Source organism: Marmota marmota, unplaced genomic scaffold (assembly GCF_001458135.2).
Source record: "Marmota marmota marmota unplaced genomic scaffold, marMar, whole genome shotgun sequence".
NCBI lineage: Eukaryota > Metazoa > Chordata > Mammalia > Rodentia > Sciuridae > Marmota > Marmota marmota.
In genome coordinates this window covers 1435434-1453300 of record NW_026000020.1, presented here as the reverse complement: position 1 = coordinate 1453300, position 17867 = coordinate 1435434, and the positions used below count along the sequence as shown (strand labels likewise).

General features: G+C 42.3%; 2 protein-coding genes across 2 annotated transcripts in view; both read left to right on the top strand.

Annotated features, from left to right (window-relative positions):
- Nucleotides 1-17867, top strand: part of Uxs1 (UDP-glucuronate decarboxylase 1) — a 91795-nt gene that overhangs the window by 14579 nt on the left and 59349 nt on the right.
- Nucleotides 15916-17268, top strand: LOC107154087 (peptidyl-prolyl cis-trans isomerase D). Its single transcript, XM_015499668.2, has one exon. The coding sequence runs from the start codon at nucleotides 15977-15979 to the stop codon at nucleotides 17087-17089; it is 1113 nt and encodes a 370-aa protein (XP_015355154.1). The 5' UTR covers nucleotides 15916-15976; the 3' UTR covers nucleotides 17090-17268.

The following is a 17867-nucleotide window of genomic DNA, read 5'->3' as shown; positions in this document are numbered from 1 at the left end:
GATCCCTCCCCTTTTTCTTTCCCTCTCTGCCATTTTTGAATACAAAATGAAAAGGCTGACCTCAATCATCATTAAACATTTTAAAGCTCCATTTTAAAAAATTACAAAATAATGTGCAAATAGGAAAGTAAGGTGCTTGCTCAGTGTGGAAAGACTAGATTGAAGTGCAAAGAAGATTTTTAAAATCACAGTAGTCAGAATCTGTGTATATTAAAATGTCTTTCAACTCCAAAATAGTGCATTTCTTTATTTAGGCAGATCTTTCTCTTTGATACTCAGGAAGGTTTTGTAATTTCTTTCATGTAGGTTTGTACCTTTTTGTGTGATGTTTATTTCCATCAACCTTTTGCATGAGTGTTCTACTTAAAGATTCAGTATCAGTTACTAAGAAAACTTCAATAGTAAGCAACAAAATTAGGTCCCAAGCCATAATCTGTTTTTTAAAGCTAATTTCTCCTTCACCTTTTATTCTCATCTTTAATGTATCTACATTTTCCCCATCTTATTCATAAATATAGTGTTATTTCTAAATGAAATTAATACAACTGTACATGTCAGGTCATATCGGAGCATTCTGGCTGTGGTTCCAGGGTAGATGGTAACCCATTCCTCTCTCAGTGATGCAAAGTTGTGATGTGAGATCTGACTTGACTTTTTCCTCCTGACTGGCACCTGCCCTGTGCCCCCTCAGAATAGATTCATCAATGGTTATTCTTAGACTTGGCAGTTGTATTCATGAGAAGCCAGTGGAGGAGGAGGAGGCAGCATTTGCGTGGGCAGCAGTTTTCTGCAGGGCTGTCACTGACTTGGCAGCTGGTGCTTGAATGGGTCCCTCTGCACAAAGGCTTGGCATGCACCCACATGCTGCCCTCTCATTGGGAAGTGAATGGTCAGGGGTACAAGAACAGGGTGCATTTCGGTATGTACCTGTCAAAAATGAGGTTTCTGATGCCATTGGAGCTTTGCTGGGAAAGGCAAAGCTCTACTTAACTGTCATTAATCTTCTTGCAGCCCTTCTTGTCTGATGCTGGGGGGGGGGGGGGAAGCTTCTCCCTTCTTCGCTTTTTCTTTAATGATTCTATTTCCATCAAAAATCTGAAGATATATTCATTTGGTAGCTTCAGGGAGGTCTGCTTCATTTTCTATTGTTTACAGAAAATATTGCGTTGACCTCACATCTGTATTTAAGTAGGAAAAAAAAAAGCAAAAGAAACAATGTGGCAACATTTCTTGTACCACATCAGGCACCCATTGGTAATTTGAGAAGTCTAGGGGAGGGTAGAAAGGAGATTTCTTAGTTGTTTAATCTGTAGCTCTTTGCAGAATTAGAGTATGTCTTAGCTTTTCTGAGTTGAGAAGTGGAACTGGCTGGGTTTTTGTTTGTTTGTTTGTTTGGGGATTTTTTTTTTTAACTCTTTTTTCCTCCCCAGATTTGATGCTGTCCTGTGGTATTCAGATGGAGATTTTTAAAAAATATTTGTTTATATTTTTCTATAGTGATACCATAAGCTAGAACCTTGAGTGGTGTGTATGAATGAAACTTGTTTACAGACTTATTGTAGTCCTGTGCCATGGCAGGAAAAAAACATGATTTTTCTCAGGTAAAGATCTATGGACAGAATGAATCATTCCAGCTCCAAGAATTAGTCATGTAATTGTTACTAATGCATGTTACACAGGAAGCTTGCTTTCTATGGGTTGTTGCTGCCAAGTACTAAGTTGAGTTGAGTGACCTGGGAACCAGAACACTTAGTGGTTAAGTCATTTACAGTTTGTTTGGACAGCGAGGTGCAAGAGTTATTGATGTGTGTGTGTGTGTATGTGTGTGCACGTGCTCGCTCATGCTGGGCATTGGAACCCAAGCCTCCTACATGCTAGGCAAGTGCTCTACTACAGAACTACAACCCCAGGCTTGAAGGAAGTCTTTCAGTGAGAGAGTTACCTCATTCATCTGAATGGTTGCACCGAGCTTAGGTAGGTTTAGGTTATATGGTGTCCTCCTGTAGATGAAAAGAGATCTCCACACAGATAAGGCTTTCAGTTGAGAGAGTTTTCTTCCTTCAAATTTATTCTTACAGTTTTCCTCAGAGAGGACAGAACTCAGTATTTAGAGCTTTCAAGTTTTACCTTAAAGCCAGCCTGTCTTGAGGTTGTAAGGTCAGTTGTGTTAAAGTTGCTTCCTTATTGCAGTTTCCACTCTCTAATGTTTAATGTGCAGAGTAACAGAAGGTTAGGACAGGTACCCTGGCCTCTTTATGAAGGCAGAGCCTCCACACTGGTACAAATGAAGGGTCCAAGAGGGCATGTGAGGGCCCACACAAGATTTGGAAAGATGACAGAGACAGATCAGGAGAGGGGGGAAAAGAGAGGGGTCAGTGTTGCAGGGAGGAGATCAGCAGGGTGATGAATGGGAGATGAGGCTGGAGGGGTGGTGAGCAGGGCCTCATCACAGATAGTCCCTCAGCATCTTGCCCAGGAGTATAGGCAAGGGAGCCTTGGGGCTGGAATGCACTTGGAGAGGATGTTCCACCTGTGTCCAGTGTATGTGGAATCAAGGAAGCACAGGGCACCCTCAGGGAGGAGGGAGCCAGATACCAGTGCTCATGCAGCGCTTTGTCATGCCGAGTGGGGTCACATCAAAGGAGGCCCTGCTCCTGAGTTGTGCTTAGTCCAGCACACATACCAATCCTGAGAACTCCATCAGTGCCACCCTGCTAGCTACTATGGAGAGAGCTGTTTGTGATCAAACACCGATTACTTCGTGGCTGGGAAATGCAAATGTGATAGAAGAAGTCAGAAGGCACTCTGTGGGTTGGGAAGACTGCACATATTAGGGTGGGGAGGGGAACCCTGGAACACCCCACATGGAGTGTTGTGAAAAGAGAAGATGGGACAATATACATCACATTTTTTACCTTATCTCTTTATATTTTTCCATTTTTATTGGGATAATGCACAGAATACAGTGGCACATATGCATGTCTATGAAGTGCATGTCCCCAAATGTTTTGAAATTGGAAGTAAGCAATCAAAATTGTTGGGAGAATTATCAAAATCTTTAGTAAGACAAACTCTTGAGTTTGAAATCTAGAGCAGGACAAAGCAGCTGGTAGGGAGATGTGCCACAGAGATGGCAGGGACAGAACCTTGAAGAAGGTCACCTGGTGATGTAGTGACTAGGCCGTGATGTGGGGAGGGCATATGGAAAGATGAGTCAGTCCTCTAGGGAAGAAGGGCAGAGAAGAGGAAGAGGGACATACAGAATTGTAGTGGTGTCAGCAGCAGAGGGGTGTTGGCAGGAGGTTTACTGAACATTGGCTTCATGTGTTCTTTGGACTGTTTTAAGAGGATGAGAGCAAGTAAGGAGGACAGAGATGGGCCACCTGCAGCAGAGTTTCTCAGGTTTTAATGGCACCTGGAGCACTCTCCAGAACCCAGGCTTCTGATTGTGAAGCTGTCATAATCCATTCAGGCTGCTGTAAGAAAGTATCATAAACTAGCTGGAATTTATTTCCAGGATAAAGGTGGCTGCTGATTCATTTCCTTATGAGTGCTGTCTTCCTGGCTTGCATATGACCATCTTGTTGCTGTGTCCTCGAGTAGCAGGCAAAGGATATTCTAGTGTTTCTTCCTATTCTTTTAAGTGTTCTAATCCATCCTGCGGGCCCCACCCTCATGACCTCATCTCCTCCCTACCCCTATGTCATCACACTGGGGGATGGAATTCCAGCATATGATGTTCGGCAGGGACACTCATTCAGACCATGATGGGAGCCATGGGTGGACCTGAGAATCTGCTTTTGCCACAGGTTTTCAGGAGATGGCTATCACCATCTGGAGACACAGCTTGTGCAGCTCTGGCTGTACCATTTGTTCTGTCCACCCACAGGGATCCTTGTGGAAGGGAATTCCCCTTATCCAGGCCTTAAGACAGAGTAGTGGATTTTCTTGAGATAGTTAAATAACTGGTTTTGAATTTCTGGCCAATTTGAAGGATGTAACCTGATACTTTGAAAGCTGTGACATTGCCCCACCTTGACTAGACAGACCAATTCATCCTCTACAGACTTACAAGTGTATTCAAATCTTTCTTCTGTGAGTTGTAGAAATTAAAGTAATGCATTGCCAATGTTTAGGAAGATCTTACATCATCTCTGCCAGACTTTCTTCTAGTATAAAGAAATACACATACATCTAGCTTTAAAATCATATGTAGTTTTAAAAAGCAAAGCATTGACTTTACATGTTATTCTCTAAGTTTTCCTTTTCACTTAGCACTGACATTTTTACCTATAAAGACTTTTCAAGGTCTGGATGTCATCCACAAACCCCAGTCTCTTGCACTTTTAATCACCTTTAAAAAGCAAGTAAATCTTGGAGTAAAACTTCTCCCTCTGACAATTTTGGTATTTTTATAGCAATATCAAACACCAAGTAAATTAAAAGTTTTTTTAATATTTGTTTTTTTAGTTGTAGATAGACACAATAACCTTTACTTTATTTATATGTGGTGCTGAGGATCAAACTCACATGCTAGGCAAGCGCTCTACCGCTGAACCACAACTGCATCCCAAAAGAAGATTTTTTTTTTTTGACCTACAGTTCTGGAGGCTGGGAACTTCAAGGTCATGGAGCCACATGTGATGAAGGCCTTAATGTGTCATAACATGGTACAGGGTGTCCCCTGGTGAAGATGCATGTGTAAGACAAAGGGACTTGCACTGGACCCACTTTTATAACGAATCTGTTCTGGTGATGACTAACCCACTGTTGTGATACCAACTTTAATCCATTCATGAAGGCTCCGCCCTTGTGACCTATCACTTCTTAAAGTTACCTCCTCCCAGCCCTGGTGCTGGGAATTGAACCCAGGCACGATCTACCACTGAGCTTCATTCCCAACCCTTTTTACTTTTAATTTTGAGACAGGGTCTTACTAAGTTGCTGAGGGTGGCCTGGAACTTACAGTCCTCCTATTTTAGCCTCTTGAGTTCCTTGGATTACAGGAATACACCACTACACCTGGCAAGGTTTCACTCCTTAGTACTGTTACAATGACAATTCAATTTCAACATGAGTTTAGGAGGGAACATTCCAGCCATTACAGTAGGGTTTTATTAGGAAAGTCTATGGGAAGGTGTGAGTCAACTGATGAGGGTTTAGTAGCTGGAATTTAGGACCCACCAGCTGAGACTCTGGGGACTGCTGATCAGTGAGTTTTGGAAAGGACTGCTCTCTCACCTTCTGGATTCTTCCCTAGAGGTCTGGACCCTGGGGTGACCAAAAAGCAGAGCTGAGGCCACAAGGGGTCTTCGGTCAGTACCGTGTGCTTGAACTTACAAAGTGTGCCAATTTCTAGAGCCTGCTCACAGTTGCCTTTTAATCTGGGACAGTTTTCACCCTGTACAACTACTTAGCTGTGCTCAGGCCTGGCTCAGGAATAGGTCAGGACTAGGCAGGCTTCATTTGGGTGGTTTCTTTTAGTTCCTCATTCTTTTAGTCTTTTTCCTCCCATGCTAGGGATTGACCCTAGGACCTTGAACATGCTAGGCAAGTGCTCTACCACTGAGCCACAATCCAGCCCTAGTCCTTCATTCTTTTTTTTTTTTTTTTTTTTAATTTTTTATTGTTGGTTGTTCAAAACATTACAAATTTCTTGACATATCATATCCTAGTCCTTCATTCTTAGAACTGGAGACTGGAAAGCTCCCCCACTTCTGCCCATCACCTTTTTTGTGTTTGAAGAATTAGAGGCAGAATCATATCTTCTCATTTAAACCTTCTTGTCAGTTAAACTAGAATTTCAGTTCTTATTATAAGAATAATACATGTCTTTATGTGCTTCAAGAAAACATTTCGATTGTGTCCCCTCAAAGTTTATCCAGGGTGAGTCAAATATGTTCTTTTCCCAGAGTACTCACATCGTTGAGGTTCTCTGGAGGTGAGTAAGGGTGCATCTTTCCTAGGTATAAGGTCTTTTTTGGGTTCGATGGGGCAGCAGCCATGCCAGGGGTGGGGCATGTCAGGATTTCCCCAGCACTACAGATTTGACTCTCTCCATGCGAAGCTAAGCCTCTGTCTTGAGGGGTGCCAGTGCACTTGGTAGGAAATGCTTTGGGCGACTTGATTTAGGATGGATCTGAGCATCCTGTAAAGAGGACTAAAGACCCAGCTCTGTTGTTCCAGTTCTGGTTATGTTTCACTGCTGAACCAACCACTTCTAAATTCCGTGTTTAAAATCTGCTCTGTTGTATTATGCTCATTGGGTCAGAAGCTTGAAGGTGGGGTGGCTCTTTGTGTTTCCTGATGTCTAGATCCTCCATTGGCATGAATCAACCAGCCAGGATGAAGGATTCACCTGTACATGATTTCTTCACTGCCCCAAGAACAGACTTGCTAAGTACTGGCTGTTAGAATGTCCATCTGGCACCTGTCCACATTTGGTGTGGTCAGACTTTTTCCATGTTGACCGAGGGCACTAAGATAGAGTGTCCCAGCGAATGAGGCAGCAACCACAGCTCCTGGCTGTCTATGACAGCTTTGAGAGTCACAGTGTCATCTCTGATCTTCCCTGTGGTCCAAGCAGCACAAGCCCACTGGATTCCAAGGGACAACACAGAGACCTTATCCCGTGGAAAGTGTGTCAGCTAATTTTTCAAAGCACCATGTTTGAGGCTCCTCTGTGTAAAAAACAAGATGACACTGCAGAGCTTTGTAGGAACACTTGCAGATAGACCAAGTTACAGGTAGGTGAGGCACTGTGGTGCTGTTAAACATCCTCTGAAGAGCTCAAGGGGAACAGTAAATAGTCCAGCAGCACAATGCACAGCAGCATTGTTCTGGAACTTTGTCTACTGATCTTACTCACTTTAAATGTGCTCAGGGTACCATCTGTTTGTACAGGGTTTCTATTTCTCTAAATTAAAGTGTTCTTGCCCTGAGCAGTGGAAGGTTAGAGTCAGTATTCGTTCTCCTGAAATGGGAGTGTCTACCATCTGGAATAGCTTTGTTGCCCACCTAAGGATTTCAAGAAGGTTAATATCACTCCGTTTTAGTTTGAGCACATGCCATGTGGCATCAGAGGTGGGGGATTAGCTTAGAGGACAAGTTTGGAAATGAACAAGGTACTTTTCTTCCATGTAGGTGGGGGCAGCTCTGGAGCCCTCAACAGATCACACAGGACTAGGGATGAGGCCTCACTCATGGAAGGATGGCATCAGGGTGGGGGGGTCATTGGCTCTCACACCTTGAGCAAGTCACAGGACATCTGTCACTGGCTGTGAAATGGCACAAAGCTGTGACATGACCTTGTAATCAGACATCGAGCATGACAGCCCTGTGTGGAGCAGGTGTGTGGTAAGCCTCAGCGATGCTGGCACTGTAGATGTTCGCCTTGGTGTTGTCACCAGATCCCCCAGAGCTGTGGCCACCACCAGGAGGCAGGTAGCAGTCACTGTCACATTCCCTTCACCGCATTCAGCACACAGAGGACCCCAGCCCACAACACTGGCTGACGCTGGCCTTCTGGGTTCCAGGCCTCAGTTTCTCTCTGCCTGTTGACACTTTGTGGATCACTGTAGGGTGCCTCCAGCTGAGCTTGTCTTATTCCAGACCATGATCCCTTCCCTTTCCAGCTCTGCCCTCCTGTTCCATCTCCTGACCTCAGAGTCCTCGCCCCTGAGCCTCTGTCCCCTCAGTCCACCTTTTCCCTGGCTTCTGCTGCTCCCAGCTATGCTGAGATCCAGGCTGGAGCATCTTACTGGCCTTCATCGCACTCTGAACATTTGTGCCTGCTCCTCCTAACTGGAGCCTGGCTTTCTTGGAATAAAATAAAACATGGTGGTGCCCATATTTGGTTCATTAGCAGAGTCTCCAGGGAAGCCGCATGAGAAAATTCTGGCTCATCTTGATGTTGAAGCTTCTCCTACCATTGCGCCTTGTACCCTCTTTCTGCAGGAGCAGGTCCTGAGCCTAGAAGTCCTCCCACCCACCTGTGTGTATACTCCCCACCACCAACCCCCATGGTCTTCACAATTCAGTGACCTGCCTCCTCCCTGCTCCTAGGAGTCTGCTGACTGCAGCCATTATTTCTCGATATTTTATGTAGGTGGCTGATAGCTATTTTCTCCTCAAGAACACAAAGTCCTATGGACCACAGGCCAGGTCCAACCACTGCTAGTTTTTTGTGGGACCTAGGAACTGAGAAAGTTTTAATAATTTTTAAGTGGTTGAAAAAATGTTAAAAAGAATAATATCTCATGGCTCTTGGAAATTATATGAAATTGAAATTTCTGTGTCCTTGATGTGGTCTGGGAACAAACACTGCCATGATTTTCCAAAATTATCAGTGTCTGTGGTCACCCTACAGAGGCAGAGTTAAACAGTTGAGATAGGGATCATGTGTGCTTTTAAAGCCTTAAATATTATTATGCAGCCCTTTATTTTAAAAAAGGGTTTTGGACTCTTGCGTTGGTGCAGCTGTTCTTAATCATTTGAGGGAGCTGTTTATTCACTCATTCATTCATTTATTCTTTCAGCAAATGTTTAATGAGTATGTATTATGTTCATCTGTCTTGGTGTTCTAGAAAATAGTGCTATATGAAAATTAGAAGATCTTTGCTACTTTGGAGCTTAATATTTTATTGGGGGAAGGGAATTGGCAATAACTTGAGATCACAGATAAATAGATATTCAGATTGAGCATCCATTCTGAAAATGAGAAATCTGAAATGTGCCAAAATCTTGAACTTTTTTGGTACCAGCACGACACTTGGTTATGCTGAACCCGCTATTTTTCACTGTATGAATGCTGTGTCGTGTTTTTACTGTCAAGTCTATAAGTGTAAGAAAACGATTGCTCATCAGCAGCCTGTGTATTTAGACTTAGAAATGATGGAGGTGCCACACAACCCTATCCTCCCTCTGTGGGTGACTGAAATAGTGGCACCTTAGCTTCCTAAGGATTCAGCGTGCAGAAATTTTGTTTCATGCACAAACTTATTAAAATGTTGTGTGAAATTACCTTCAGGTTGTGTTTATAAGGTAGATCTGAAACATAAATGAATTTCATGTGTAGATTTGAGTCCCATTCCCAAGATTTCTAATTATTTGCACATTCTCTAAGTATTTGCACATATTCCAAAATCTGTACATTTCCAGTCTCAAACATTTATGCAGCCTGTACAGATGTATAGAGAAAGAGCAGGCTTAATGGGGATGGGGTGTGAAGTGGGGTGGCAGTGGGGGTGTTCTCACTGATAGAACTCCAGAAGACCTTTTTTGACTAGATAACTTCTGAGTTGAGACCTGGATGAACCGAGAGACAGGCAGAGGAGGCAGTTGAGAGAAGTACAAATTCCCTGAGGCCGGGGTGAGGGGAGCAGGCTCGACAAGTGGGAGTAATTACAAGGGCTGAGTAGCTTGAGCCTGGAAGTGGGCAGTAAGTGAGGTGTTAGAGTGGCTGGTTCCCAGATTGCTAGGGATGAGTGTCACCTAGGACACTTAAAAACTGTATCTGCCAGAGCCCTCTGCAGAGATTGATTCAGTAGGTCTAAGTAAGTACACACTGGGTAGGGCCTGGTAGACCATGCGAAGCTTTGGTTTTTTTGAGTTGGAGAATCAGATCCTCATTATTCCATTCCAGTCCCATTCTGAGCCAGCATCAGTCTGGAGAGCCTTTAAATGCTGAGGGGCAGCCTGGATTAGGAACCTTGGCTGTCCCACTTCACACATATCTTGGCTCCTAGCAGGGGCTCATTAAATAAATGTCTGAATTTTTAAGGACACCTGCATTTATGCCTCTTGACTGCCCTCTCTGTTACTTTCTATTTGAGGGGAATGCCATCTCTCTCTGTTCATCCAGTAACCTGGCAAGTTCCCCTGTTTCCTGCTGGTGGTGGTTGCTCACCCTTTCACCGAAGGACATTCACAGCATCACACCTCCACACCCCTTCCAAATGCGAAGGAGGCAGGGTTTTCCTCCTGGAGTTTCAGGCACTGAATTTGTTGAATCAGTGGCTGGTGGGTTGTTACAGGGCTGGAGCATTCTGGGAAACCCAGGGCAAAGACCTCCCTTTCCCTTCGAACCCTGATTCTTATGATCAGTTCAGAAAGATTTCATTCATGTCACTCAGAGTAAGAAGCATGAGTTTATTGAAGGGATAGAAAAAGAGAAAGGGGACACTCTCCAGGGAGAGAGTGGGTCCTCAGAGAGAAAAGGGACAGTGTGCCTGTCCTGTACTCCGGTTTTATTGGGTATCCCAGAGAGGTTTCCAGAGAGTCCTGCCCAAGTCCACCTCTTGACTTTTGACTGAGGAGGATGACATCAGACTGTCACAGCAACTTTGGTCACTTTGTCCATGCCTGAAGGACATTCAGGTTCTCATTGGATTCTAAACCATAAATTCTCACAGATTTTTATAGTTAGGAGGAATTTTCCTTATCTCCCTGAGTTTTAGAATTTGTTGTATGAAAAGGGAGACAAAAGTTTCCCCCTTCAGGGTAACTTGGGTTCCCCTTACCAACATTATCTTGGGCTTGCATTTCTCCTGCAGATAACAGGTAGCTTGCTGAGGAATGTGACATAACCACTTATGCCAGACAAGGCTACAGTAATTGCTCCTTGGAAAAGAAAGCATGTGGGAGGGTGAGCATTGCACACCCATTTTATAGAATTATTCTCTTAAGCTCCACCATTTGCATCTGTCTGTCCCCTGTCAGGATGAGCTAGGAAGTTAGGAAAGATCATGAAAAGAAGGCAAAGCCTTCACAGAGTCCCTCTGTGGTCTAAAAATTAGTCAGTTGACTTGAGCGCCCAGCATGCTGGTTTATGGGATGGGTTGTTGTGTGAGAACATGCCTCAGCCAGAGCACTGTTTCCTTAAGCCACACTTAGTGTAAAAGTACATAACACTTTCTGGCTTAAAAAATGACCAGAATGCCTAACAAAAACATACTGAAACATCTTGCAGCATTTTTTTTAAAATAGATATATTTTATTTTTAAGTTGTTGATGGACCTTTATTTTATTTATTTACTTATATGTGGTGGTAAGAATCTAACCAGTGCCTCATATGTGCCAGGCAAGTGCTCTGCCACTGAGCTACAACTCCAGCCCCCATCTTGCAGCCTTTTAAAATGGACAGGTGTTAAATGGAAACGGTCATTGTGTCCAATCCAGCCTTGTGAAGGTTCTTCAACAGGGCAAGGGAAATGGCTTACCCCAGACCTGGATTCCCAGAGAGGAGTTTGAGCCTTCAGTGGCCTTATTCCAGAACTCTGATTCATCTCCATTCTAAAACAAATGTACCTCTTAAAATTTGAAGCTTTTGTGACTTTGAATTGGTGGTTTATAATTTGTTTTGAGTCTTGAACTCATCAGAGGACTTTTGAAAGCTGTGAATGCATGATTTTGCAACTTTTTTCAAAAGTTTTTCTCCCCTTCCTCAAAATTCCTGAAAATTTTTCAGGAACCCATGTAGACCACAGACTTCAAATTGAGAAATCATGTTCTAAAGGGATTTATCTCACAATAGCTGATTAATATTTAAGAAACCCAAGTTAGACTAAGAGAGACCACAAAGGTGTTATGTTAGCATTTTAATTTTTTCCTGTGTTGGAAAAGGATGCCCCAATGAAATGTGTATGTGATAAGATTTTCTTGAAACAAATTTTCCTGGACACCACAAAGTTTATATACAAACATAATAAGACCTGTGAAAACCAGTTTCTTTATTTGTATTTTTGTGGCAAGAGCCTACCACCAACCTTCAGCCCTGGTGTCAAGAATTGTGAAAATTGATGTGCCTTATTTGCATGTGTAGTATTTTTTAAATTTATATTAAAAATTAAAATCAATTATAATATCTGGAAATCTATGCAAGGAAATTTGGATTTAAGCCCTTTATCAATAACAGTCAGTAATTATCTCGCTTTTTTTAAAGCCACGTGTTGCTTAATGATGGGGACATGTTCTGAGAAGTGTATCATTAGATGGTTTTTGTCTTTGTTTGACCATCATAGCATGTACTTATAGAAATCTGGATGGGATTAGTCAGTCACTCCATGTGACCTTTTGAAGCAGTCAAGAGACTTGGTAAACATGAGATGGATGAGGCTGTTGCCATTTTAAGAAACATACCATAGTAATAAATAAACCAGAAACTTAGTTGTTTGTTGTCACTGTGAAATATTATGTTCTGTACATAATTGTATGTGTTGTACTTAGATATGTCTGTCAGTGCAGTAGGTGTGTTAACACCAGCATTACCAAAAAAAGGTCAGGAATGCCTAGAGTACAACATTTAAATGGCCTTGATGTCACTGGGCGATAGAACCTTTCAGCTCCATTATAATTTTACAGGACCCCCATTGGTATGTGCCATCTGCCGTTGACCACGGTGTTGCAGTGCAACCCTTGACTGTACTTACTTTTCATGATGTTGACTCCTGGTATTATGTGTAATGGATTCAGTTCATTTCAGCTTAGTTCAGATATTTATATTTATAGAGTATATCTCTTAGCAATTCTCAGCTGTCCCTCTGAGACACTATAAGGTGGGTCAAAATAACTCAAACAGATTGCAAAGTTCTACAAGCAAGATTAATTTTTTACCATGTTTAACTTGTAAAGTCTGTGATGAGCTACTTAAAACCACCAGAGCCGGGCTCTGGAACTACAGGACACTGCTGTGTCTCCCCTCGGACCAAGTGCACTGTGTCAGGGGGCTTTGTCCTGCCTGCGTGTGCCTCTCTTCTTTTGTCTGTGCTGGGTGCTGAGCTTCTTTCTGCTCTCCAATGAGCAGCAGGCACAGCTTTTGATCATTTAAAAAGAGGTCCAAAACCCTTGACATGAAAATATTGTAAAAACAAATTGGTTATAACACTCTTGAAAATACACAGTAATAAGCAGAAGATAAATATTTGTAAGAAAAGGAACAAAATTCCGTGACATACACAACTAATTTTAGTGCTTGAATGTCATGTGCCTGGTGTTGCAAATGTGAGTAAGAAAATACCTCATCTTGAAGAGGGACCTCCTGCAAACCACCAGTTAGAGCAAATGGAAAGTGGGCAGTGTGGTGACAGGGGGCCACCAGTGTCACTACGCAGGAGATGAGAGTAAGGATGCTTTCCTGAGGATGGAGTGCTCTGATTAGCTTGGCAGTGCTCGGTGGTGGCCGCTTCTGGCCCAGACATCATCTGCAGAAGAGCCAAGAGGGTGGAGAGTGGTGAGTGGCTTAGGGAGGGCAGAGAGTGGGCTGCTGTGAGGTCTGATTGGGGAGGAGCGGAAGAACAACCAGGAAGGAGGGAGTACCTCCAGATGGGAGCTGCAGTCTAAGAGCTGCAGAAACAGATCTAGGCCTTATTCATTTACCATTTATAAATGTTGGTAAAGCTGGGGCCTCAGTTGCTTCCTGGAGAGTTGGGGCTAAGGAGGACCAGTGGGAAAGGAAAGAGGGCTCAGGGAATAGGTGTCTGGGAGGGGAAGGCAACTTTTGATTCTCTGAATGGGACTAAGTGGTGATAGGACTGAGGATGTCTCAGAAACCTACATTTTAAACTGATTTGAGCAAAGGGTGAAAGAAAAAAAAGCTAAATAAACCAGGAGCCATAGAATGATTTGAAAAGTCATCAAAAGGTGCTACCCACCCAGAAAGCACATTAAAGAATGATTTTTCCTTGTATACACAGTGCCATAGCATAGCCAGAGAAGGCCTCTCCTAGTCTGTTTGGATAAGGAGCTTAATCCTAAAGCCAGAATGAGTCCATTTATTTGAAATGTACCCATTTATTTAAGAAAAAGTTCCTATGAGTCGACAACAGGTGCCTCCCCTGTGATCTCTGTGGGCTCTGTCAGGTGGTGACAGTGCCTTGTGCCTGAGGTGGGGATTGACCCAGGTGTTCACAGGGGTCTAGGAGGAGACAGAACAGGGTAACAGGTGCATGGAGATTACCAAAAAAATCTCTCCCCTCCTTTTTTAAAAGCAAGGCAAATTCCTAAATCTAAGAAGAAACAAACAATTTCTCATGTCAGCATTTAAACTCAGGTTTTTGAGAATTTCTGTTTTTTTTTTTTCAGGGTATTTTAATAGTGCAAGTTAGGCTGTGTTAAAGGGTTGGTCACCAGCCAGTGATATTGTTGGGAGGTGAATCCTCATTCCTGGGGGAAGGGATGTTGGGTCATTGGGGAATATTAGGACCCCACCCCTTTCCTCTCTCCTTTGCTTCCTGTTGGCCATGAGGTGAACAGCTTTGCCAAGTGCTTCCTGCCACGGTATTCTTCCTTACCACAGGCCCAAAGAAGCAGAGTCAAGCGACCACGGACTGAAACTATGAACCAAAATAAACCTTTTCTCCTCTTAAGTTGTTTATCTCAGGCATTTTATTAGAATAATGGGAAACTTACTAACATACTGTATACATATATTTTCATCATATATATTCTTCCTGTCATAAGAGCATTAATATGTGTAGAGGCTCAGAAAATGACACCCCAAAGTATAGTGCTTTGGTATGCTAAGTATTTTGAATACTGGACATTGGAAGGCCTTAGAAGCAGACTTAAAACCAAGATCTCTCTGCCCTCCTATCTCTTGCTTCCACAGAACCAAGTCATAGAAACCAGAATTCCTCTTCTCCAGGACAAGCCATAGAAACTAAAGTCCTTTTTCCCCAAAGTCAGCCATAGAGTCTAAAAATAGTCCTCTTACCTTCCCAGACTTTTCTGTCTCAGAGATGGCTATTAAGAGATTCTCTGATCTACCTTATCTATTAGTAGGTCATCAGACCTCCATTTCAGAAGGGGTCCTGCTGCATTCCCAGGAAGAAGGAATACCGCACAGAGGGGCCAGGAAGAATCTGGCCAGACAGGACTTGCTGGACTCCCTGGCATCATCACTGTTAGCCACACCCTTTGTCCAGTCACATCTTTACAGAGTTGTTTCTGCTTCTCCAACTGAAGCATAAAATAGACATTTTCCTTTATGTCTTTGGGTCTCTATTTTGAAGGCTTTCATGTCTCATAAAACTGTGGTTAAATATGCATGTTTTGCTTTTCTCTGTGAACCTGTTACAAGAGTGTTGACTGAGACCCTTGTGATGGGGAGGAAAGGGATCAGCCCCTTCCCCTACACAGGTTACCATATCATCGCATATGCTTACCCTTTCAGGTTGCCTTGAATGACTCTACTGTAATTTGTATAGGAGGTTCCAGTTGTGGGGCTTTGGGATTTATTCCTTTTTTTGTGTGGGTAAGTTTATATTTTTGTGAAGATGACTTTCCTGCTTCTATACTTATTTCCTGAGAATAGTACATCATCCAAAAAATACCTTTTTTTAATGAATAATAAATCTAGTATAGCTTTTTAATTTTCTCCCATTTCTTCTTTACCACTTGTTTAGTTATTTATTGCTATCTTTTCTATTAATAGTTCCTCCTCTGAAGAAAGATGTGCTTTTATGGAATCAGTTACATTCCCCTCTTGACAATGGGAATTTCTTATTGGGGATGATTTTGGACACTGAATTCTATTCAGTAAACATTTATTAACCCATACTAAGTGCCAGAGATGGTAATGTGACAGTGCCTAGGGTTATTAGATACTAGCCTCAAGGCCTTCCCAAATGCAAAAACTTCCCATCCCTATGGCATTTGTATTTGCTCTCTATTCAGCTCCTGCACCTGGAATCATCTAAGAGTACCAGGTACATTGTAGGCATGCAGTATCTGGTCAGAGACCAAATTGGAATGCATGTAAAGTATTAAGACAGGGCTGGGATTGTGGCTCAGCAGTAGAGTGCTCGCCTTGCATGGGCGGGACCCGGGTTCGATCCTCAGCACCACAAAAAATAAAGGCATTGTGTTGTGTCCATCTACACCTAAAAAATAAATATTTTTTTAAAAAAAGTATTAAGAGGTGCTACTAGTGGTGCACGAGGTTCGTGCGTTCTGCTTTTAAACGCGTCTGTAAATCGAGATGTCGCATCCGTCCCCAGAAGCTAAGCCTTCCAATCCCAGTAACCCCCGAGTCTTCTTTGACGTGGACATCGGAGAGGAGCGAGTTGGTCGAATTATCTTAGAATTGTTTGCAGATATTGTACCCAAAACTGCAGAAAATTTTCGTGCATTGTGCACAGGAGAAAAAGGCATTGGATCCACGACTGGGAAACCTCTCTATTTCAAAGGATGTCCTTTTCATCGAATTATTAAGAAATTTATGATTCAGGGTGGAGACTTCTCCAATCAGAATGGGACAGGTGGAGAAAGTATTTATGGTGAAAAATTTGAAGATGAAAATTTCTACTATAAGCATGATCGGGAGGGTTTATTGAGCATGGCAAATGCAGGCCGCAATACAAATGGTTCTCAGTTCTTTATCACGACAGTTCCGACTCCTCATTTGGATGGGAAGCATGTGGTGTTTGGCCAAGTAATTAAAGGCATAGGTGTGGCAAGGATGCTGGAAAATGTAGAAGTGAAAGGTGAAAAACCTGTCAAATTGTGCGTTATTGCAGAATGTGGAGAACTCAAAGAAGGGGATGATTGGGGAATATTACCAAAAGATGGCTCTGGCGATAGTCATCCAGATTTCCCAGAGGATGCAGATATAGACTTAAAAGATGTAGATAAAATTTTACTAATAACAGAAGACTTAAAAAACATTGGAAATACTTTTTTCAAATCCCAGAACTGGGAGATGGCCATGAAAAAATATGCAAAGGTTTTAAGATATGTGGATAGTTCAAAGGCTGTTATTGAGAAAGCAGATGGATCTAGGCTGCAGTCTATAGCCTTAAGCTGTGTGCTGAATATTGGTGCTTGTAAACTGAAGATGTCAAATTGGCAGGGAGCAGTTGACAGTTGTTTAGAGGCTCTTGAAATGGACCCATCAAATACTAAAGCACTGTATCGAAGAGCTCAAGGATGGCAAGGATTAAAAGAATACGATCAGGCACTGGCTGATCTTAAGAAAGCTCAGGAGATAGCACCAGAAGATAAAGCCATCCAGGCAGAATTGCTGAAAGTCAAACAGAAGATAAAGGCAGAGAAAGATAAAGAGAAGGCAGTATATGCAAAAATGTTTGCTTAGAAAGGATTCAGTTTTGCTTAAATATTATGCATTTATTGTATAAAGGCAATAAGACAATGTAAGAGTTATTGTCTATATGTGATTGCTAATGTGATTCCTTTGACATTTCAGTTCTTCATTGTTTACACTTTAAAATACTGATACAGGTTCCCTGTTAATAAAAAGTGGCAAAAAATACAGTGAAGTTGATTTAAAAATTCTATCTGTACTTTCACAAAGAATGGTGTGCAGTTTGCTTTTTTTCAGTATTTATATTTTAGTTATAGGTGGATACAATCTTTATTTTATTTTTATGTTGTATTGAGGATCGAATCTAGTGCCTCACGCGTGGTAGACAAGCATTCTATCTCTAAGCCACAACTCCAGACCTCCAGTTTGCTTTCATACTCCTTAAGTTATATCTTGTTGAATGAATTGATGAACACTTGTTTGTATATTGTTTCCCTCAATCCTTATGTGGTAAGTTTGTGCTGGTGTTTTATGCTTAGAGATGACACATAGGATTTGGCAGTTTTTCTGTGAAGGGTCAGATAGTAAAATTTGTACAGTCACCATCTAGTCTGTCACAATTACTCAGTTCTGTAGTTATAACTCAAGACAGTGTATAACCGATGGGCATGGCTGGTTCAGTAAAACTTTATTCATAGTAAGTGCTGAGTTAGATGCTAATCCCTGGTCTAGAATGTATATTCATTTTTATATTTGAAGATTTAAATTTGGTAAATCAACTGTATAGTAAAGCCCAATAAGGCATTTTGCTGTTGGTGCTGAAATCTTG